We start from the raw sequence: 25,443 nt of genomic DNA, 5'->3' as shown, positions 1-25,443 counted from the left end.
TCTTCTTGCCATATCCTCCCATTTCTTTGTTTCTTGAAGTATTATATCCCATGACCACGAATGAAGCCAGAATGAGTCTGACCTATTTAGAAGTGGCTGCTTTATACCTGGTTGCAGAAATGACAGAAAATTAGCCGAGTGGCTTTCCAAGTTCAAATTGTTAATTGTGCTTCTAAGCCTCTGAGAGAATGTCATGACAGTGACAGCAGCCACACAAAACTTCTAAACACAAAAATCTAAACAACAGCTGACAGATTAGGAAAAAAACTTCATTTGGCATTCTAAAAAGATAAAGAAAAGCAAGAGTTCACTGTGTGACTTGCTTTATTTTAATTAAAACCTGCTCCCTAATAAAATTAAAGCAAAGCAGTAATCCAAAGCCTACTTTGTACAGGTTTTTCAGGGAAAAATAAAAATCAATCCAGCTAACACACCAAGAAAATAATGTTTTATACCAATCTAATTTACACAGAAAGCCATAACATAGCATCTCCTCTCAATCTTCTATGAACGCTAATGGAGCAGAATTGCCATCAGTCTATTTTCCCAGTTTAAAACAAACAAAAGGAGGAGTATGTACAAATATGCTAAACAGTCACACATACTACAAACTATGGTTGAAACCAAAAGTAAATGTTAAAAACAAATCATTGAAATCGATTTAACTCATGGAACTCAGTCTCTCCTATGAACCGGTGTTCACTATCATAAAGAATATTTTACTGATGGATCTTAAGGAGTCTCCATCCTAAAAGTTCAAAGGTTAGAAAAGAGGAAAATTGTGACTGTTGTTACAAATAGCAAGGAAATGAAAGGCAGGTCTGATTTCAATCTGTGGGTCCTTTAAAGGAGTTTCATATAGTAACTGCCTAGTGCTTCAACCATCAACAGAATTTAGCACTCTGTATTCACTGTGGGACTGTCATTCTGGTAACCAGTTACTAGTAAAATGAGTTGAGGGACTGTTTTGATATGACCCAGAGGAATATTGCCTTTCTTAAATATATTTGCCAAGTCTACCTAGAACAGAGAATTTTATACAGTTCCTGAAGAAGCTTTCTTCCAGATAAGATTTAAAGGATAATTGTAGAATTAAAAAATGAAAGTACAGAGTTCCATAATAATCCCATCCAGCCAAGAGAAATGACTAAAAAGGCATACATTGTATGACTAATTGCTGAAGATCAACCAAGTGTACAGAAATTGGGTGCAAAAATTTTTTAAATACTAGGTGATAAAAAATTTCATTGAAAAATACCAAAAGAAGTATGGAATGAGAAATTAGCACAGCCTGGCAAAATAACTTTATTTTCACTTTCACTTGTGTGATTCAGTTTCAGTCTTCAAAATCAGTGTTCTTAACACCACATTATTCCAATTAATGTAGAAAGTTTACAGGAATATGCTTTGTTGCTTTGCAATTAATAGAGTTTTTCTAAGGTTTAAAAGAGCCTTGTGGAGAAACAGAGCATAATACGTTTCACAGCATGAATAAATTTACAGTAATTCACAGCAGGAGGGGACTGTTAGAAAAATATTGTGAGGCATCTGACTGTGTCATTAATGGGAAAGGCACAGCTAAAATTCCCAGCCCCGCCTTCCACACTTGCTTAATCAATAAGGCTTATAAGGGAAAAAGAAGGGACAAGAGTCTCACAAAATACAATGATGATGGAAATTCCAAAGAGAACTACAAAATGCTAACATATGGAATAATTTGGTTAAAATAACATAAATATTTAGGTTATTTTTCCTTAACTGAAGTATTTGTCACCATTCTATTAAAAATTCTGGTTTGATCTAATCATTAGGATAATATGGTTGATGCATTTATTAATTGAACGATTCAGCAAACATTCATCCAATGTATAATAGTTCCAAGAAACACATGAGACATCGTGGAGGATGCAAAATTGTATATAAAATGTCAAAAACTTGTTCTCCATATAATATCTACATGATGAAATACTAAAGGAGGAAGCTTTTAAAGAAGATCCATCATATAAAGAACGAAAATCCAAGAGCTCTTTTGTATTAAAAATTAGAGTATTAACGGAAATAGTGGAACTGTAACACATAGGATTCTTTGCAATTTGCTCTATAGCTACTTGTTGGATTGTAATTTGAAAATTATCATCATACTGTATATGTTATATTTCACAATAAGGAAATACTGAAACTATGGTACTGTAACTCATAACATTTTTGGAAATTTCCTATATAACTACTTGTTAAATTGCAATTTGAAAGTTAAGACCTTTTTGCATATATGTTATGTTTCACAAAAAGGAAATAAGTGAAACTGTGGAACTGTAACCCATAACATTCTTTGAAATTTGCTAACTACTTTTTAAATTGCACTTGGAAAGTTTTCACATACATATATGTATATACATACACATATATGTTATATTCCACAATTTAAAATGTGATTAAAAAAATTAAAGTATTACCAGTTGTATACTAAATGCAATGACCATGCTCCTTGGCAAATGCTGGTTTATGATGATGAAACACACAAGACCATATTCTCACCCCATTCAGAATGTTTCAACCCTCCACCCCCCAAAAAATGGTGGAAATAAGATGAACTCCATGAATCCATGACTTCAATTAAAAACAACAGACATGGTTTTAAAATTTACAGAATGAGATCTAAAAGGAAAGCAACTAATCTTGAATCCATTCTTTAAACAAAACTTCTAACCTGAAGACCAATTCTCTCATAATGCAACACAAAGGAACAAAAATATAGAAAGCATTTTCAGAAGGCTGCAAGGTATAGAGGATAGAGCCAAAAGTTGAAATATCCATCTAATGAGAATTCCTAAATATGAGAATAAATGGAAAGAAGACTCAGAGCAAATAAATTAGAAAATTCTTCCAGAACTGAATAAATGAACCCTCATATTGAAAGGGCACATTGCACACCACACAGAATTAAAAAAAGAAGCCAGCATTGTGGTGAAAATTAATAATAACATGGTTAAGGAGAAAACCCTAAAATGAATGTTGCTCAATACCTTCATAGTTCTAAGAGGAATTTATTATGAGCCTAGAATTTTACACTCAGCCAATTCTATTGAGAAGAAAAAAATTCAGGCCTTTTCAGGAAGGCAAGAACTTGGAGTTTTATTTTTTTAATTTCTCTGACAGAAATATTAGAGGATATACTCCAGCAAGAAGAAAGGCCAATCCAAGAGAAAGTAGTCAGATACAAGAGTCAACGATATACAAAGAAATAATAAATCTTCAAAAAATTTAAGAAACAAACTAACAATAAAATCCCAGATGGATACAATCTGAAAAATGGGAGGAGGAAGTAAACAGAAGAAATAGTATTTTTTCTTGTCTTGTTGGGGGAAGAGGTGTAGAGATACTCGTTATCTCTAGATACTTATAGAAAATAAAAGTTTAAATATATGCAGTAGATATTTTGGCATTATATACTAAAAAAACATAATTTATAACTTTCAAATCTCTAATAAAAAAACAAAGAACACTATTAACAGAAGAAACGGAATGGAAATAGTGAGGGGGAATGACAATCTAATATATTTGGATATGTTAATGATGGTGAATTCAAAGGTATGGGAATGGATAGGGGAGATGATTGTTAATGAGACTGTAAGTATCAGAGCTGTGCTGAAGGCAAATAGGATTGAAAGTGGTTGTTTAAAGACATGTATCTCACAGATCAGCACTACAAATATAGACAGGTGCTTGCATGATATTCTTCTAAGGTATAACACTAGTACAGAGAGCTGACAACAGAATAGCACATGGGAAAAATCTACAAAAAAAATTATAGAAAATGGGCAAAGGGATAAATAAGTAATTCACTGAAGAATAAGCACAAATTTTCAATAAACATATAAGAAGATACTCAACAGCAACTGGGAGATAGGAATCAGGAAATTGCAAATTGAAAAGCAATGACATAACATTTTTTAGAGAAACAACAAATAAGTTTGCTAATAACCATGGCATATCTTGCTGGTGTGGCTATAAATTGGCACAGCCATTTTCACTAAGCAAATCACATAAACCATAAATTCTGATTCCTACTTTGTACCCTTGAGAAAGCTGAGTGCACTTGTACATATGTCCAAAGAGCATATGTAAAGATGCTCATTGCAACATTTTTATAGTAGTGAAAAATAGGGAATAAGCCAAATGTTCATCAGTATAGAGCAGTTTATGTAATTATGAAATATTCTACCATGAATACTACACAATAGTTAAAAAGAATAAGACAGATCTATGGCTACTAACCTGAAATTGTCACAAGCAAGAAGACAATCTTTATGCATAATACAGAAAAAAATATTTTACCAAAAAAGTATCAATATTATTTTTACAATTATAAATATATTAAAATACTTTGAAAGAAAAGAAAAATTAACAAGGAAAGACAAAAAAGTTTAAGAACTCTAAAGTGATAGAAAAAGTCTATTGATTCACCTGACACTTTCTTATATAATGTAGCTCTTTGAAAATCTTCATTTACAGTGAAATTAATTGTGAATGTTTGCATGTTTCCACTCAGTTCTAATCAATCAATCAAAGTGCATGCTCTCCTGAGAGTGGACTGTAAGTCTCACTGTCATATACACAAGTCATTGACTAAATAAAAGAAAGCGATATAAAAAATTATTGCAATTTGGCAAGTTTATTAGAAAAAAATAGGACGCATTCACTCCTTACCTATCTCCTCCCCCAACACGTAAGGCATAACGATGGGGAGGTGCAGTACCGAAAGTTATCAGGGCAACATGGACAAAAAAAAAAAAAAAAAAAAAAGATTGGCTTGAGGCAGGGGCAAAGCAGACATCTATTATGAGGGGGTTTCTGAAATCAGTGCGGTAGTCAGTAGCGGCTTTCTCTCTTTTCCTCTCAGTGGCTGCCGAAACCAATGTGGTCACAAGAGTTATGGGGATTTGGGAACTGCCCAAAAGGCCAGGTGACTCAATACTGAATGTCTTGTCCCGCTAGGGAGTTTCTCTCAGCCGTAAATTTATACCAGAATGGAGAACAGTCACCCTCTTATCAATCAGGAAACAATATACATTAAAAGTGTGGGGTGTTTTTTTTTAGGTGTTGGCCAGCAAAGAAAGCTGAGGGAAGTTGGCAATGGAACAAAGCTCTGTTTCTGCATTAGGAAGCCACGAAGCCAAAGGACACTACTTGTGACAGAAAAGACTATGTGAAGGGTAAGTGCTGTTTAGGGTAAGTGATGTCTCCTAAGCCCCTTCAGGGTCAGAAACAAACACCTGTCTTGGCTTTTATTCCACATTCCTCATTAAGAATAAGCAGCAGCTATATATTTCTTAAATAAGAATTGACCTCAAACAGTAGAGTCTTCTTCAAACAAAGACCTGGATGCTTACAATTAAGTTCATGCCCCTAGCACACAGAACCGGGTGTTCAGGACTTTCTCCTATGTTGCCAGCCATGAGGCCAGAAAATCAACCATAATTGTGAACGATGGACTGGTTGACTGATTAAAATTTCAGTGGCAGAATAATAAGCATATGTGGATATTACAGAAGTGCATCACAGAAGCCCTCAGTGGTAAAATCCGAACCAGTACACTGATTTTTCCTTCCCTGTAAACACACGGGCACTTACATGGAGCTGTGATTTTATTGTAAGTTCTGGAGGTGAAACTGCTGAGAAGAGGATTAGAGGATAATGGTAATAGAAGGAGATTTTAAATCCAGACAAGGGGAAATGCACCTCTAAGGGCAAACCTACGGCGCCCCATCAAGAGACACAGTCATCAGGTGTAAGATGAGCTCGAGAGAATGTGCTGGGTTGAATTGCATTTCCTTGTGCTGCCAGGACACTTTTATCACTACGGGATCCTTCCCTCTGCAGGGCCTGGGAGCCAACCAACTATATATGTGGCCAATGAAGTACTTCACTCTAAGAAAATATTTTTTAGATGGATGCATGGATAGATGGATGGATAGATGGGTGGATGGATGGATGGATGGATGGATGAATGGGTAAATGGACAGAAGTATGGATGGATGGATGGGTAGATGGATGGATGGATAGATGGGTGGATGGATGGATGGATGGATGGATGAATGGGTAAATGGACAGAAGTATGGATGGATGGATGGGTAGATGGATGGATGGATAGATGGATGGATGGATGGATGGATGGATGGATGGGTAGATGGATGTATGGATAGATGGGTGGTTGGATGAATAGACAGACACATCAAATTAACAAAGGAATAAACAATGTACTTTTATCTCTATGCGCTTTAAAATCATCTATTCAGAACTAGTCTTCTACTTGCAAAAATGTTCAGCAAAGCTGTTCCCAGCTGATTTCTCCACACTGCACACAAATGTTGACCGAGTCATTGGAGACATCAACGGCACATTATAGAAAATCTGGGTAGCAGTAATCTTTCCAGATTCTCTACCATGCCAAGGCAATTAGAATAATTAGTAACAACTATAATTCATTGATTTAAAAGTAAATTACCACAATTGGGTATCTGCAGGTTTGCCAGGGGAATATTCTTGCTGCTTTCACTTAGGCAGTACAAATCCTGAGTCTCTGGACTGAATTTAGTCTCCTGGAGAGTCTTGATCCACATAATGTCGCAGGAGCACGTAAAGGGATTGCCCACCAGAATCCTACATGGAGAAAAACGAAACCCAATTAGGCTCTTCTGTTAGTTTCAACTGCCTCAGTTTTAATGAAATGTTATAAATTATTAATTATTTTTATCTAGCAATCCTTGGAAGTCATACCCACTTTCATAGCATGACAGTACTTATTATACATTCATTTATCTAATGCTATCTGAACTGCTATAGCCAAAGATCACTGTACAAGCAAAGTTATGTGGTCTTACATAACTCTCTCTCTCTCTGCAAAATATAGGGGAAGCAAGATCAGAACAGAAATAGTTATAATATTGGACAGAAAAGGATGTCTCATAAGACAGGGGACAATAAGGTGTCACAGCAATTTTATCACAGTTATGGTATAGCAATAAGAAAGATCTTAAATGAAGATACCAAAAATAAGTTTTCAGGAACTCTAGAGCATGCATTTCTGACCAGGATACAGAGTCAAGTACTATCGTTTGGTAAGCTCAAATTTCGGTGGGGGCAAAGCAATTTTGTCTTAATTAAAAACAAGACTGCAAATACAATGCTAGGAAGAAAACATGACTGTTGATAGGCTGCCCTCCCAGCTTTCTGAATTGTGCAACCAGAGCCCAGTTTTGTTGATACAGGAAAATTGGAGTGAATATTAAGGAAAGCTGGAAGAGAGATTTTTTTTTTGGCATCCTCTCTCTCTCTCTCTCTCTCTCTCTCTCTCACACACACACACACACACGAACACACACATGAACACACACACGCACAGCAGTCTCAGTTTCTGAGAGCCAGGGCAACTGAGCTCTGAACTGACTGTCTAACCCATGGTGGGAGAGTCTGCAAAGAGAAGGTACACGTTTGACCTCGGAGAAGCTGCCTGGACTCCTGGGCCTGGAGATTGGTGAAAGAGGAAGCCATCAAGGGGAAAATAAAAACCACAAGCTAAAAAAAATCTTTAAATGCTTATTTATTATACTCAGTGGTCTATTTCAAAATGAATTCCATTTATGATAATGATCCTTTAAATGAGGCCATTTAAAATTGTTACATGGGCTCTCTCTGGTATTAACCACAATACTTGAGATCTCCTTGAGGACAGGACCTGGGCTTTGCAACATCATTTATTCCTGTGGTTATCTGGTCAGGTTCTAAGAATCTCAGGCATCCCTGGAGACTCTTCCAGGAGTTTCTTTGGGGGAAAATATGGTCATGGCAGACCTGTTTAATTTATGCCTGCTTGATACCTCCAAGTACCCCAGCAACACAAAAATAGGATTTGATGCTTCTGGAAATGGAATACAACATAGGAGAAACCCACAATCAGTTTAAGCCCCACTCCCTGAAGATCTCCCTTGTGTTCTGAGTACACAAAAAACTGAAGAGTCTTTTTTAAAAGAAGGTAAAATTGAATCAGCAGAAGGCATTAAATAGCAAAAGAACCTTTCAGCTACAAATATAGTGATGCTCCTTGACCACATAACGCAGGAAGGCAGTTGGCTTCTTCCTCCGGCTCACTCTGCAAATTCCTTTTCCAAGGACTAGTATAGTGCAATACACTTATTTGTTTTGGTTTCCATCTCCTCCACTGGATAGCAGCCTCACAGAACACAGGAACACTTTTCTCCTTTTATCCCTCAGCTAGTGCCATGTCTGTTTGATTTGTAATAGGTGCACAATGAAAACCTGTTGAATGAATTGATTCAATACGCTAGAGAGAAAATATTGGGACATGTGACTTTGAAATCAGAACTCTAATTTTTAATCTACCAATTTCCTACAGTGATGCCCAGAATTTTTATACTGAGCATCTTACTCTAGTTCCCACATCTTGCTTTAGTTTTTCATGCCTGTCCTGTGGTAGAAACATTAGGTGCTTCAATTCCCTGAATTCATTTTATTCCAAATAGCTGCCAATTGCCAAACCATGTTACTGCCATTGCTACTAATTTAACTTAGCATTATCTCATCTCTAGTGGCATTTTCTAATCTGTACAATTTCCTTGTGAATAAGAGTGGACCATTGTAAAAAGACCCTACAAGCCATTTAGTTTAAGCAAAAGTCATTGCCTATTATTCAAAGGCCTTGTTCCTTTGGGCCCATCTCTAACCTTAGAGACCCTCTGCCTTAGGGTTCGTTTGAGTGCCTTCCCTATAGGAATGGTAACAAATCATATTTACTTTGTGGTGGTAACACAAAGAATTGAGCACACTTGGAAAGGCTGGCTGTTAGTCATCAACACACTGCAATATTTTTCCTATCATTTTACAGCAGAAGCAATTAGGACATAAGGATAAATATTGAATGCAGAGGCAGATCTAGAAGAAAATCTCTCAAAGATGGGTGAGTAGGGAGAAGGAATAGCTCTCCTCCAATGGATAAGAGTTGCGAGGGTTTGCCCATTGTTATTTTCTCCTTGAATGGGTTTGATTTGCCTTAGGGCCTGGACAGAACAGGAAATGAACAGATACTCTGCAACATGTAACCATTTAACGTGAAGCTCCCTTCTTACTATCCTTTTCCCTTTACGAGAAAAGAAATAATTTATGTAAAAACAATATTTAAACTCATAATAAATGATATATTATTATTGAGATTTATATTTTTTATTACTGAATCATGTTTTCATGAGAGAATAAAACCATGAAGAGACTTCTAGAACAACAGGCCAAAGTTTAAGAAAGCATTTTTCTAGAATTCTGATATAAAAAGAAGACTGCAACATCATTCATTTTAAAAAAAATATTTAATCACACTTTCCTTTGAAATTTTTTCCCCAAATGCCACAGAAAATCATTACTTACAGCTCAGACAATTCAAGGTGACGAAAATGTTTCCTAGACAAACTTGTCAGTTTATTTCGGGTAAAATTGCTGAAAGGAATAAAAAGCATTAAATGTGAAGTTTGAAATGTTACACTGCAGGATAAAAGTATTCAAATAGAGATTGTTTTTCAAAATATAATTTTATTTGATTGTTTTAAGTGCCTTACTTAGATCCAATATTCTCTTTCACCTGGAGTGACAGTTTAGTTTTTCCCCTAGACTCTTCTACAATTCTGCCTTATTGTGGGAAGAGGGAGGGCACCTTTTTTTTTATATTGTGTATTTTTAATCTCTTTTTTACCCAAAAGCTATTTTTCATATGGCAATTCAAAGCCATTATACATGGCTAGAGATCTCTGAACTTTCTAACAATTAATGTCTGAACTTTCAAACAATTAATAGGAGTCTACATAAAAGACTAGAAACTTGATGAGGAGAAAAGATGCTTTAAAACAAAAGGGCAGCATGAATATTTTGAAGTTACATGGCACAAAACTCTGAATATTGACCAAATTTAACATGTCTCTATAGGAAACAACACACCTAGTGACTGATAAACACTGCTGAGATTGTCCATATATGACTTCTAGATAACTGGAGAATTCCACATCAAGCACCCTCTAAGGAAATAGCCTTTATTTGCATTTTAAGAGTGAGCACATTTATGAAACACACTGCTACAGGTTAACACAGGGCTCAGTCCTTTTTGACCTACTGCCTGGGGAGAAATTCAAAGACATTGGAAGCAGGGCAATGGAACACAAACTGAAAAAGTATCTGTGGCTCACCCTAGTGAGTAAACAACGTGGCCTAACTGGCACCGTTCCCTAGAAGCATCTTTGCTCAAGGTAAGTGCCAAGTAAAAAAAATGCCAAGCTGCTTATTTGGAATAAATGTGATGCTCGTAAACTGGCCTTGTGTGCAGAGAAGGAATTTTGGTCAGACCATGATAAGATACAGGTAAGGATTATATCAGTTTTTATCTTGAAATACTGTGGCAACATACTATCTTGAGATTTGGACCAACCAGACAGTGAAAAGATGGCATATCTGTTGATTTAAAAAAAAAAAACAAAGGTGAATTTTACTAACATGTTCCAAGCATGCAATTTTATTCAGTGGATGGGAGTTTCCAATGATCAGTGCCATAGCACCTTGGGCTGGGAAATTCAGTCATAATCTTGGCAGCTGATGCACTTGGTGAAATTGTTTGCTGTTTGAATTTATTTTAAAAATGTCCAATGCTAGAACCTCTGGGCAGGTGTTTAATAATAAGTAACATAAATGTAAAATATACATCAATTTTTACAAAAACAGCCAAGACCTCAACAAAAGGGGGACATCAATGAGCATTTCGGCATCTTTTTCCTGCTCGGGGCTGAGAGTCCATTGATAACATCAGATCTGAGAGTGACGGTGATGCTGGCCAGTTGTGGTATCTTACTGTGTCTGACCAGTCATCTCAGCAAGGGGTTGAAGCCTAAGAGGTAATGCATGAGCTGAGGCTCGTCAGCTGATGAATAAAGAAGATATCAGCTTTAGCATGTCATAATTTAAGAATGTGTGTCTAACTCCCAGCTTAATTCTATTTTGGGATTTCCACACATCCAAACCTCTACCTACACAAGAATGCCACCCTTCCTTCTACACTTACATCTTCTTTCTCACACTGAGTATCAAGTGTTCACCCACACGAAAAAACTAATCCACCCGGAAGTTGTAGAATGTGCCCACATACATCATTTCTTTTGGAACATGAATTAAGAATGGGTTGTCTTGGAGCACAATAAATTGAAGTCAGTCTGCCTGTCATCTCCAGAGTCTTTGGGGCACAGATGTTTTCAGCTTCATCAGAAATCCCCATCTTTCTGGGAAAAAAAAAAAAAAAAAAAACCCTGCTTTTCCTCCCCAAGAAGGAAGAAAGAGGAGGCAAAGAAAGAGGAAGCTTCTTTTAAAGGTTCTTGCCATCAGCTAGTTGAGTGTGGGCTCTGGAAGCAGCCGCCCCTGTCAGGCTGCCAGCACAGAGCAGGGTGATGCGCCAAAGAACAAAACGAGTTTTATGAACCATACTTATTACTGGGGCCAAAAGCCAAAAAAGAGGAGGAAGGGAGGAAAAGAATCAACAATCCTCTTACTGTTGGATTATAGAACGCTGCTAAGGAGCACCTCTGCAAAGCCCCTGGAAGCCCAAAAGCTGGCTTTTCTCAGAGCCCTTGGGTTCTTAGGGCTGGGCAGGAACTACAGGCACTAAGAAACAAAGTCACGGCCAGGCGCAGGGGCTCCAGACGGCCACCTAAATATAGGCAGGGGGAGGAGTGATGAAGAGAGAGCATCCTATTTGAATGACACAGTCATTCCCTAGAACCTTCACTCAGGGGGTTGGGACTAAGTTCTGGAGAGGCAGACACATAACTTGATTCCTTCTTCCCTCCTTTTTGTCCTTACAGGCAAGCTACTTAATTTAATTTCATATTTTGGCAATTAGAACCCTTTCTCAAATGTGAAGATATGAAGCGTAGTGACATTCTCTTACATCTTCAAAGCTGTCTGAGTACTTGCCTAATTTCATTCTTACTATTTGACAATGGCTACAAATATCGATAGAGATTTTGCAGTTTTACCAGTGAGTGGGCTGCCCAATGGTTGCCTTTAAAGGAAACTATATATTTGCCCCTTTAGTTTCCAGTTTTCAAATACCTCTTCGGGAGACAAATGCAGATATTTGACTTTGTGTATGGCACAAAAAATGCCACTAAAATTATTCTGCCATATATCACCATGAAAAATACACAAGATAACATGTTATTCATATAAAACCATACAACAATAACATAGGGAAATACAAAAGAAGTATTGTAAAGTAATAAAAAAAAATCTCTTACGACAGCTACAATTAACCATGGCCCAATGTACAAATCACAACACTAAGAAAAGTGATGTAAAAGACTCAGTGAAATGTGGTAGTTGAGTAATTTAGGTGTAAGGTCGGCTGTAATGAAAATACCCGAACTTACCCATTGAGGTCATTAATTATAGTTAAGTGACTGCATTAGAGCATTTTGCCTCTCTCTCCTATCCAACTGCTCTCTTGTTTATGCTGTCAAGGCCTACGCAGACATCAGATTTGTACAGGCAAACCGACTTCAGAGATGATGCCAAAAACATTTAAGTGAAATGTGTTAATAAAAGTTCCTTGGGTTTTTATCACATTTTTGTCAAATGTTTTATATCTTACTTTTACAGACTTTATTTTTAAAGTGACTTCATCGTTAATGCCACCCGTAAAATAGTAAGTCACAACATTAGCTTTATGAAATGAAGGTTTTCCATAATATCAACAAATCTCCATATGGAGTCCAGACAATCTGCTCTAAGAGAATAATGTCTCTTGTAACTGGCATGAAACACAGTTGGGGAACTGCTCTCCCCAAGAAAGAGGAGAAACGTCAAGAGGCTGATTCTCTAATTATAGGAATGGCACAAATTTCATTTCCTATTCTCTTAAGGTAAGAACATGGCTGAAGACTGAGAGCCGGAAGCATAAATGCAAGAAGTTAAGTCTATTTTTATATCTATAAAATGAGACTAAAAAGATCTTTCCCACCAATGGTCATAAAAATCAAGCAGATGAGAGTCCTCTATAAAATCCTAGGCTATGATACATGGGAGGTATCACTGAAAAGAGAAGGTGGCAAAGCACCAAAAGGGCAATGAATGTAGGGTAACAATACTCTGACAGAAAAACTTGAGGGGAAGGCACCAATCTAATCTGACCTTAAGGGTGCATAAACGTTTTTTGCTTGGATGATCCTCTGTTTAATGAAGAAACCTCTCAAGAAGGCCACACCTTATTGATTAAGTGCCATCATTGAACAGGATTTAGCAGCAGGCAATCTAGTAGCTCCTATTTCCCACATTTCCATTAGACTTCAGTCTCTGACCCATCAACATGGCTTTTCATATTATTTATTCATATTATTAATAACCATCTGAACATTTAGCATGCCCCATGATTGATTTTTGTCCACTTCTATCAACCTATGGCAGATAGTTTTGGGAAAATGAAGGTTCAAAATAGCATTCATTGAGGGTGGGGGAGCATTGGCAAATTTTTAGTTCCCTAAAAAGGCCAATTAGTTTGATGTCTTCCAGGAAGCATGTCATGCTTCCAAGGAAAAGAATCAAGGACTCTGTACCAGGACATAGTTTTCACATCAGACTCCCTGCCATTGGCCTATTGCTCTGTCCAAGATGGAAATGGCCCAGAAACTCATGAAAGAGAATAAACAGGCTGTTCTAAGTACCCCTCTGAAGCTATTCAGAAATCTAACAAAATCAAAGCTAGCATTTCTAAGCTATTATCACAGCTACACTAACTTTAAAAGGCGAGGGAGTTTAGGTTTGGAAAAGAAGGAAAACAAACAGAGGAAAGAAAAATATTCAACAAATTGAGCCCTGGGAAACAAAAGAACCAAACTTTACTCACATATGCTGCAGGTTGCCATTTTTCAGAAATGCTTTATGAGCCACAAATTTTAATCCAGAATCCACAATTGTCCTATAGAAACACATCATTGCAGGTATGTTAGAACCAACCAGTGAACGTTCACCTGACCATAATAGAGCACAAGAAAAATCACTGAGATAGTGTATCCAAGTCCTGAGTACTCACAGATTTTTCAGTCCCACGTAAGCTTCAACATCATCTTCGTTGATGATTTCTAACCTTTTCTGATTTGCAATGTAACTGCAAAAAAGCAGAGAGAGTGGAAACCAGTGACTCAATGTAGGCAATAACATGACACTTCCCCTCCTTCCACCTTTGACAAATAATGATACCAGTTTTTCCTTTGAGAAACCACATTTCATGAAGCCCCCTAGAGCACTGTATGTAAGAAAGCCCCTCTTCCCACCCACCCCCACCCCCTCAAATATGGAAGTAGACTGGACAGAGGACTCATCCCCTTGGCCATGAAGACTGGCAAGAGGTGTGCACGTGGCCTTAACTAGAACAATGAGAATCTTCCCTAGCATTAAATTGATGCTTTGTCTGGAAGCACAGCTGAAGGATGGCACATGCCTGGGGCTTCCATGGAAAAAATATTTCTGCCACAGGGAAAGAGACCATCCAAGAATGAAATCAGCACACAAAGAAAAGAGAGCTCAGAGATGCAAAAAAGACAGAACCCTGAAAAAGCCACTTGAACACTTGGATCCAGCTAGCTCTGAGGCCAGATGTCACGGACCTAAAACTAGTTGGAACTGGATTTCTGTCACTTGGCACCAACAAAGTCCCTAGTAATACAACAAAAACCATTAAAACTATTATCACAGAATTTCCTATTTGCTACCTTGAACCACAGCAATTTTAGTACCTGTCTATTCATTTTTCTTAGATCATGACCTCTTTGAAGATAGTTAGAGCCTGTTATATTTTTTAATATGCCCCATAGCACCTGGCACAGTGCCATGCACAAGATAGGTATTCAAAGGAAGAAGGATGGATAGATGGATGGATGGATGGGTGGGTGGATGGATGGATGGATGGATGGATGGATGGGTGGGTGGATGCATGGATGGATGGATAGATGGGTGGATGGATGGATGGATGGGTGGATGGATGGATGAGCAGATGGATGGATGGATGGATGGATGGGCAGATGGGCAGATGGATGGATGGACAGATGGGCAGATGGATGGATGGATGAATGGATGGATGAGTGGATGGAAGGATGACAGACAACAGTTGGAGTTACAAAGGTACTACAGGAAGTGCCTTTCCTTATCCCCTTTATGAAAAAGAGTCAAGATACATAACATATTCCAATTGAGACACTGAAGATAAATACGTAACTCTGCTGCTATCAACACTAGTTAAAATGAAACAAACATTAATCAATTATGGAGAAGACACAACATATACAGGTCCCATCTAACTATTAAAAAAAGTGAGGACAAGAGTATGGTAGAAGAGTTTGAGCCCTCCTTTTTAGAAACCACATCTGAAAATAAGCAAATGCTTTGGGAGAACAAAATCAAGCCAGAGTGAAATAATTTTAAAGGGACCCACATGAACATCATTGCCTGTTAAGATAAGAAAGCAACCTCCAAGATAGAAGGGCACCTTCCTCTGAATGACCCCAGTTCTCCCTGCTACCCAGGACCTGGTGCTTTAATACTCTGATGCACAGGAAGGATCCCTTCCCTTCTCTCCTCCTGCCATCCAAACAAGGAGGAACTGCACAAACAACAGTTCTCAACATCAGGTTTCTAAGAAATGTTTCAAAATTACCACACTTTAGATACATTTTTCCCAAGATTTTCATGCCACTAACATTTTGAGTAGAGACCACAGCAACCTCACCTTTCTAAATTATGTCACAATATGAACTGCATTCCAGAGAGCCCTAAATTGTAATGCTTCCCTCGCTCCATGCAACTGGCAGCAAAAAGAGTAGATAATATGGGCAAGGTTTTCTTGGAGGTCATAATCTGGGCTTCCAGACAAGCCTGTTCACTCATTACGATGGGTTAGTACAGTGGCAGGGGTGGGTAAACCACCTGCGAGTTCTTCAGCTCCCTTTGGGATGCCAGTATCGTCACTGACTATTCCAGGCTTAGAACAGGGGCCTGACACACCATAGGTACTTAACCAATGCCTGTGGCACAAATACTTTATTTTTAACATTAATTTTTCTCTTAGTTATTTATGCCCTTTATTTTATTTTTGTCATGTATTTAATTTATATACACCCCAGATGTATTCCATAAAATGCAATGCATTGACATAGATAAAAAGGGAAAGCGCAGAGGAAAGAAAAGCAAGAGCAGAGGCCTCAATGGAGCTAGGAATTAGATTTGAAAATGCATATTCTAATGGCCTATATAGCTGCTAGAAAAGGTTCACACGCTTGCTTCTAAGGTTTCTAAGCTTAAATACCCAAGTAAAGGAGGGAGATGGATAAATTTGGCCTGTGGCAAAATCATAGTTTTCATGAGATGAAAATAAGCCACAAGTTAAGCAAAGCACAACTATTCTTAGTTCTAAGGACAGGAGATTTTGCTGAAAACCATCTAAAGAACCATGTGAAATCAGGAAAAACAGTCACTAGAGAATATCCTTCCACTGTAAAGGCAGGAATGCCCCAGGTAAATAGAAGTGAATTTTTCTCCTGGTCAAAGTAGGAGCACCTACTGTAGAACTGGATTAAAAGCCTGGCAAGTGCTTCTCCGGTACCAGATTCCAAGAATTCCCCTTCCCAAGCTGTCATCTGTAAAGAAGCCCAAAATATAGTCGCTGGCTACGAATGGCTCCTGAATCTACTCCATAAGAAACCCTCCTTAGCTACCATAAGGATTAACAGGGCTAGAAAGAAAGCCGGTAAAGTTAATAATGGGCAATTTGCAGAAGGGGAAACCCCAATAGCCAAGAAACACGTGAAAAGACACTCAACTAGAAATGCAAATTAAATCAACAATGGCATACCATTTCCTTCCCACTCTATTGGCAAATATTTAAAGTTTGGCCATATAAAGCATTTCTAAGGATGTGGGGGATTTCTCTTACATTGTTGGAGGGAGTATAAATTGGTATAACCATGTTAAAGAACGATTTGCCAGTGTTCCGGAAAATTATAAACAGGCATGCTTTACGATCCAGCAATTGCATTCTAGGAACTCACCCTAGAGACATTCTCACACATGCCAACAAAGAGACATGTACGAAGGTATTCACTGTAACCATTTAAGAGTTTTGATGGATGCAGCCCAAGGGTCCTCCAACAAACAGAAAAAAATAAGGTGTGGTAAATACATAAGTTGGAATGAATCAGATCTATATATTTGAACAGGAAAAAAAAAAACCAAATTGCATACCGAGATAAACACATATATATAATACGTATTCATATATAAACATAAATATAATATAAAACAATTTGTGTGCACATTTAAAACTACAAGGAAGCAATACCATTTATTGTTCACAATAAGGTGTGTATATAAAGTATTTTTTTTAAGGCCTTGCAAGGAAGGTTACCTCAGGAAAAAGGAAATGGGTGTGGGGATAAAGAAACAAACTATTAAACTTTATTTTATTAAATTACTAAACTACTTTTTAATTAAAAGAGAAAAGATTTGTAACAAATAAGACAAAAGTAGAAGGGAGAGAGGGAAAAGGAAAGGAAAGGAAAGGAAAGGAAAGGGAAAAGGAAAGAAAAGAAAAGAGAAAAGAAAAGAAAGTGAAATATCTGCAAGGAAGCTGGACCCAAGGCTTCTGAGTGAGTGAGTGGACAAGTCACACGTGGCTCAAGTTCTTGATCCACAAGTCTAAGGTTTTCTGCTCTCTGCCCTGGAGCCTCTAGCAGTTAACAAGAAAACTCAGGTGCATGCTAGGCTGCCCCCTACTGGTGATTTCTGTGCTCCCCCACTCAGGTCTTGGCAATACCAGGCCTTTCTGGCTTCCCCAGCTTGCTGTCACTCATCAGAAGATCTGCAGCTGCGGGAACCAGCCCAGGGCTGGGAGGGAGGGAGGCAGAGTCAGGGCAGAGCAGATAATTTAAATATCTGCCTGACAAGCAATCAGGTAGGCTTTCCCCCAAAGGCCATTTCTGATCACTCAGAGCAAAGTTCTGTGAACTCTGTAGGCTCTATACCAAGTCAAGCTTTGCTTAATAATCTCATCTCCACGCAAGGTTTCATTGCCCCACAAAGCAGAGGGAAGGCCACAAATTTTGTCACAGGCCTTCTCATGAACTTTCTCTCCGTGACAGCCTCTACCTCCTCTGGCCTATGCACACCTTCTACAAAGTTTAGGCCCTAGAGGGTTAAAGGCCCCCAGAGCCCAAGTCCCAAAGCTTATCTCTTAGGAGTCTTCATAGGAGATCAGCAGAGCTTTGGCCTTTCATGGAAAATGAAGCTTCCCCTACTCTGATCTGCTGACGTTGCTTCGTTTTCTTTTAGGCAGGTCAGCAGTCTTTAAGTAGTGACAAAGTGATTCGGTGCATTGGGTTTTTAAATTTGATACTTCTTCAGAATTTCTCTCAGTTAACTCCTTGGCTTCTCAGTCCCACCAGACCTCCCCTCCAACAACAACATGTCTGGAATCATTGGTGGCCTTCAACCACCCTGTGTTGACCAGAACACATCCTCTTCCTTTCTCCAGTCCATACACAGGCCTCTTGCTAGAACCTCATTTTATGAGAGTTATAGTGCTGTTATTTCTTACCTTTACTAAATACTGACACCACCATCTACTGCCCTAAGAGTTGAATCCCATGTTCTAGGGATGTCTCAATGAATTCACCTAAATCTCTCCTGGGACCCTACAATATCGAAACACTGAGTGATTTATTTGTAGGCAACACCATAAATGCTTTTTCTATTCACAACCTTTTACTTCCATCAGTCTGGCAAGTATATTTTAGCATTTATTGTACTTCTTAATTTTGTACTTAAGAATTAGAGGAAATGGGGGTGTATTTTGTATCGACAATTGTTATTTTTGTATTAACCTATCTGACTCCCCAATTGAACTGTGAACTCCTCAGATGTAGGGGTCTTAGTCAACTCACCTTATCCCTGTTTCCTGGAACAGACCTGACTTTGAAGCAATCACCCAGATGCACTTGATCCTTCATTTGAAGTTTTTATAACCCCACTGGAAAGATCAGGCATAAACACACACCTGTGTGCAAGGTACATACTAAATACTGATTGAAGATTGTGATGATATAAAATAGCTTCATTTATCATGTGGAAGCCAAGGAAACAAGGTGAAGATGATAACAGGGGAGTAGAGATCCAATTTTGAAAGCAAAATTTGTTTCTCCAATCTAGAAGGAAATCTGGATTACAAGCACACTACATCTTCAGCTGCTGATTTATTTTTTAAAATGCTAAAAGTTAAGGCTCAATGGAGAAAGGGCACTGAGATAAGTTCTTGAAGGGTGACCAGAAAGTCAACAGGTAGAGAATTAGAACATAAGCAAAGTCCATACTGTTTGCCATCTTGTTTTATACTGTCACTAAAGCTTCTCCAGTCTCAAATTGACATGCAGGACCTTTACAAAGCCATTTTCTTTAGGGCAAAGAATTTCCACTCCTTAGGCTTATCAAAAAGCTTACAGGTGGCTTTTTTTGGAAAAGAAGAGAGAAGAGGTAATTCTAGAAAAATTCTCAGAATGCCTTTTCAAATTATATTTCCTGGAAAGGATACTCATCACATTTTAAATGATCTCACATTTGCTTTAACAACCCAGCAAATCATTTCTTTAGGTAATCCTCCTAAATAACAAAGAGTAGTTTCTAATGCATATTTTCTTTGTGTATATTAGCTTAACAGCAGTGTTATTCAAAGTAAAATTTCCCTGGAGCTTAGACTTTATTACCTGAACTGTACTTCAGCACTATTACATCAAAAAGAAATGGAAACAGCAGTGACTATTTTAAATGGCAACTTTTTGAAATGGAATTACTTCCCACTACCCTGTCCACTCCACCCCCTACAAATAGATGATAGATAGATAGATAGAGAGATAGATAGATAGATAGATAGATAGATAGATAGATAGATAGATATAGAGATGGGTGGGTGGATGGATGGATGGATGGATGGATGGATTGGTAGATAGATAGATAGATAGATAGATAGATAGATAGATAGATAGATAGATAGATAGATAAAGTTAATAAAAGCTGATAGACCTCAAATTCCACTCCTTGCATCCATGGAAGTAAGACATGACTCTGATACAAATCTCCCTGCTCTAAGATTTCTTTCATAGGAAATGTAATAATCCTTTTTAAAATGCCATTGTTTCCTGGGTCCACAACTAGGCCACTTCAGTTTCTCAGCAAAAATGCTAAGGAAGAGTTTTGAAAGTCAATTCACAAGCAGGCGCAGGTGAAACAAATGGGCCAAAGCAGGATTCAAGATATGACCCTCATAACCTATAGCTCCATGTTTTAAGGTGTCCCACTCTGAAGCATGGACCAGCTAAACCTGTCCAAAACCTGAATCCGAACAGCCTATCAGCACATACTGTTCAGTGTTGGCACCTCCAGCTTCTTTTTGGAGATGCCTCAGCTATTGCCTTTAATGGAGTGCTAACTGTGTGCCAGGCACTGGGGTCCCCAGGGACTGTCTGTCATAACACAATAATGCTACCGGGAGAGCACTATGGCTGTTTCCATTTTTCCAAAGAGGAAACTGAGGCTCAGCTATCCCAGGTCATTTTCCCAAGGTCACATGGTGGCCAAAACACAAGTTACCTGGGCCATGCTGCCAGAGCCCTGCAGTTGTAAATCCAGCATCTTCAACAAAAAACCGTTTCTAAATTTTCTTCATAATAGACAGTCACAGATAATCAGGGCCTAAAACAAGAGTCAATTAAAAGGAGCAAGGGCACCTCACAGGTCCTCTCACGTGTTATATCTAAGTAGAGCAATAATAGGAGATAAATAATCTTCTCCAGATTCTTGTAAATGGCCAAACTCTGAGAATTGCAGTTTCATAGAACACCCAAATACCCTGGGAATTTAAGAATCTAAGTGCCTGGAAAATAATAAGCCATGTAATGTGAGGGATAAATGTAGTCCACTAGCTTCACCTCCTACTAGCTACCAGACCTGTGGCAAGTGTCTGCCCTCAGTTGCCATGTCTATGAAATGGAGCAACAATAATAACTGCTTCATGAGGATTTGGGAAAAATTAGAAAACTGCCCTTGCAAAAATGAGGAACTCAATTAATGCTAGTTATTCTTAACAATGAGCAGAAGACTGGGGTTCAAGGCCTGGCTTAATCACCAATTAGCTGGTGAGCTTTATATTACCCTGCTTCTAGTACCTGCATCTGTGAAAGAGAAAATGTGGACTTGATGATGTCTCAGTTCTCTTCAGCACACAAATTAAAAGAACAATTCAGCAAAATATTACAAAGAAAAATTACATTCTGGATCTTTCTATGAAGTGTTTGAATAGCATTTTTCTTATCAGTCATCATCATGGGTTTCCAACAAGGAGCACCACAATTTATGATGAGAAAAATTAATTATGAAAAGAAAAACACTTAAGGTTGGCTCTCCAGACAAAACACATTAGTCTCCACTGGGAAAAGGCAAGTTTAATTTGACTTATTAACGTAAACTCCCTTGTAGACATGGAACCGGACCTAAGCCTACAAATAATGTGACCTGTAAACTTTACGAATGGTCAATCAGATGTCATAATGAACTGCGTGTGGTCAGAACTAATCAACACAGTCTGCCTTTTTAAAAATTTTTCTTTTTAGTCACTAATATTTCAAAATTGGAAGAAATCACATTTTAAAAATCTGAATTTCCATATTCTTGCAAAAAAAAAAAAAACAAAAAACAGAAGGGCTGCCACCGGACCCAGCATTTCCTCCTGGCAACAGTCAGTGGAGCTGAGCTGCAACTGCCCTGCGGCTGTGTCACATGCCCCAACCTCGGCTACCTCACTGGCACATGGAAAAATTTTATGACATCTGATTTCGTTCTTGCTAGAGATTGCATCTGGAGATGTCCGTGCTCCAGCCTTTCTCCTACTTTGGTGTGTCACCTGCAAGCCTACAGATCCCTTATGTGAGTCTCATCAAGTAAAATGTCACAGAGACTACCAAAAAAATACCTTACTGTTACCTGTTCCAGAACCACCAGAAACTTCCCCTGTTGTTAAAAACAAACTAAAGCAGACATGAACATAACCAAGTATAGTTTCATATTTGATGCAAGGGTGAATAAAATGCCTACAAGGAGCATGGGGTATGTTTTTTTTCTGGAAAAAGAACTATTTTTCCTTCCAACTAATTTACTTAGCATCATTATATATTTCCCATTAGGTTTCAGATTTTTTGATAGGTTATGATAACCTGCTACAGCAAATGGAAAGACAAGTAAGTTCCCAGACACCATGACATGGTTTTACCATATTAAACCATGAAAAGCCCCAAGACAGAAATGACCCCAATATTGAACCACTGTCAAGAAGGAGGCTTAGTTTATGTTTAAAACAAAATTTTTATTTGAGGCAGGTGTACCTAGAATTGGTTAGTACGGACCACACATCCACTCATTCAGTGAGTGAGGTGCACGCTGCAGCTAATGCATCCTGGCAGGCCCAGGTGGGGGCCATCCCTTTCAAGGCTGGGGGCACCACGGGGGCCTGAAGAAGCCCTGCCTATGGCTGAGGAACTGTCTGGCCACACCTGCCGCTGACAGTTTCTAGGCCAAAACCATCTCTGCAGTGCTCTTTGGGATGGCGCTCCACAGACTGTACAAGTTCTCGGGCACTCACAGGGCCACTGCTCCCGTGAGCCAAAACCTACCTGCTGCTCTCTCTGCTGCTCGTCCTTGTACGCAGTCAGGTAGCTTCCACCTGGATGAGCACACAGGCGGGGCTGCTTGGTCTTTGTAAAAAGATGGCAGCCCCGCCATCTGCTTGTCTGGTTTCCAAAGGGAACAGATCTGGCCTTAACTAGCAACAGAGGATAACATTTTCCAAGCTCTGGTCAGAGGGGACAACCTCAGATCATCTGCACTCCAGCGTCTATCACAGCCTGGCTCAACAAAGGGTATCTGGGATTGAGCGTCTAAGGGAAAAGCGTTTCATCTCCTTCGTTAAAGTTTCTGAATTTGTATCAGTTTTATAATTACGGCACTTAAAGATTAAACTCTTGGAACCATGTTAGCCTCATTGCAGAATTGCCATCTTGTCACTTCTCCCAATGCTCACTGGCTTTCTCAGCAAGAAAAAAAATGAAATCTACTTCTGCATTTTTTTACAAAAGCTGTGCTTTTTGACATCACTCATTGTCCCTGAAAAAAATTCCTTTCAGAACTCAGTGCCAGACAAAGCTGTGTTCCTGTGGAATTAGTAGGCATTCTCCTTCTTAATAATGAGTTTCTCTTTTCACTGCCAGGAAGTTGAGGACAAATGTTATACTCAGTTGCGGCAACTGTGTCAGCCATGTGAGTTAGTTGGAGAGTTGTCTTTTTTTTTTGTTTTCATTCCCTACTCCCACACTTTTACTGTGTTAACCTCATTGTATAAAATGATTATCATCAGTTAATTAATATAGTGCTGCTAAATTGATTACTTGGGACATTTCTAATATTGAATCAACTCAAATCAAGTGGCCATTATGTACAAGATGCTAATACTATAGAATTATCTTACAGCTGTTTTCAAGAAATGAATTAGTAAATTATTTTCTCTAAGATTTTTTTGTGTGTTTCAGTATGAATGATCATTTTTTAAAAAAAGTGAAACTTCTTGAAACTACAATCTAATACATAAATTATCTTTTTTAAAGAAAACACCTTTTCCCTCTTTCCAACCAGTGATCCGTTTAGGACCAGTGAGGAAGGAGCAACAAGGATGAACATGAGCCTGGAGAATTCTAAGGAGCATCGAAGTCAGCACTAATCACAGCCGAGTGCAGTTCTGAAAGCTCTTGGCCTCCGGTCAGACCAAATCATTCCATATGAAGACATTTTCTGGAACTAATATTTCTGCTCCAGCTTCAGGATAGATCAAGCATGGCACAGAGAAAAACAAGCATCAGGCATAATGTCAAAAAAGAGAGAATGATTCAAATGGTAAATCGTTAGGATCTCTGAAAAGGTCTGTTTGGATTTTGGCACAATTTTTCAGCCAACGTTTATAGGCTGTGGGAGTAAGGAGAGGGTTAGGATGAGAGGGACACTTCCAATGTCATTTTCACTTGTTTCACTTCTCATTGAACCTTTAATCACTTTCATAGACGTTTAGAGATTGCTATGTATGGAGTTAAACTATCAAAGATGCTGTTAGGAAAGGATCCCAAACATAATGGTCATAGAAGGCTACATTCAATAAAGAGAAGTCAGTTTGCATGAAGAAAGTGTAAGCACATCTAAAATCCTAAACAAATATCTTGTTAAAACTGTTAAATCAAGGGATGTGTCACTGTTCCAAAGTTGTATATTTTTAAAAGACTTTGCAATTAAAAAGAATGAGAAAGACAAAGAAGAGAAAATGGAGTACAAGCTGACTGGTAACTTGCAGAGTCCAGGGGATCTCCTAAAAACAATCTAAACAAATAAAATGGACCAGGATGAACTAACAAACTACAGTTGAAGAACGAAAACCACAACCTGAATAAAAGTGGCTCAATCTGACCCATTATTGCTCAGCACACAGAGTCAATATCCCCATTGGCTGAGCACAGGAGAGAAATACGAGAGCAATCAGCAAAGGAGCAAAAGGGCATGGCACTAGTTGCAATAAAGGAAACTCCCTTTTACATCTGTCCTCTTAATCACAGCTCCCTTCAGTGCCATACTCCAGGCAGATATTTCACTTTTCAGCCCTCCCCCAGTCCTACAGAGGACTACTCTCCTCCAAAATATAGTTGAGGATAAAAAGAAAATAAAAACTAACAGTAGAGCACTCCCTATGTGTTAGGCACTGTTAGAAGCATTTTACATATATCAGCATGTTTAAACCTCACAGAAACCCTATGAGGAAGGCTCCATTATTATGCCCTTTTACAGATGGGGAAACTGAGGCACAGAGCATTTTTAGTGACTAGTCCAAAGTAGCAGGGGCCATCTTCATAGACAACTGAACCAGTGTCTTAGTTTCCAGGCTGCTATGATAAGTACTACACAATGGGGTGGCTTCAACAACAGGAATCTACTGACTGATGGTTTTGGAGGCTAAATGCTTGCTTCATCATGGCATTAGTGGTGTTCTGACCGGTGAGAAATCCTTAGTTCTTTGGCTTTACAGTTACAAGGAGATGTCCTCTCCTTTTTATTCCAGGTTCCCACTGACTTCTGGTTCCTCCCCATGGGTTTCTCTGACTATTTCTGAATTTCTTCTGCTTTTAAAGGCTTCCAGTAATCCGATTAAGACCCTCTGTCATTTAGTTGCACCACTTTCAAGAGGTTCTATTTACAATGGGTACACACCCACAAGAATGC

General features: G+C 38.5%; 1 protein-coding gene across 3 annotated transcripts in view; it reads right to left on the bottom strand.

Moving 5' to 3' along the window:
* The window catches only part of NTRK2 (neurotrophic receptor tyrosine kinase 2), a 365,369-nt gene that overhangs the window by 322,749 nt on the left and 17,177 nt on the right, over positions 1 to 25,443 (bottom strand). For all 3 annotated transcript variants that reach the window (XM_037797551.1, XM_037797552.1, XM_037797553.1), the window contains exons 2-5: positions 14,129 to 14,203; positions 13,943 to 14,014; positions 9,436 to 9,504; positions 6,506 to 6,660 (exon numbers count right to left, since the gene is read on the bottom strand). In XM_037797551.1, coding sequence (XP_037653479.1) covers positions 6,506 to 6,660; positions 9,436 to 9,504; positions 13,943 to 14,014; positions 14,129 to 14,203 — 371 coding nt within the window. The remainder of the gene's footprint in view (positions 1 to 6,505; positions 6,661 to 9,435; positions 9,505 to 13,942; positions 14,015 to 14,128; positions 14,204 to 25,443) is intronic.

This window comes from Choloepus didactylus, chromosome 10 (assembly GCF_015220235.1).
Source record: "Choloepus didactylus isolate mChoDid1 chromosome 10, mChoDid1.pri, whole genome shotgun sequence".
Classification (NCBI taxonomy): Eukaryota; Metazoa; Chordata; class Mammalia; order Pilosa; family Megalonychidae; genus Choloepus; species Choloepus didactylus.
This window is presented reverse-complemented; position numbering and strand designations above follow the sequence as displayed.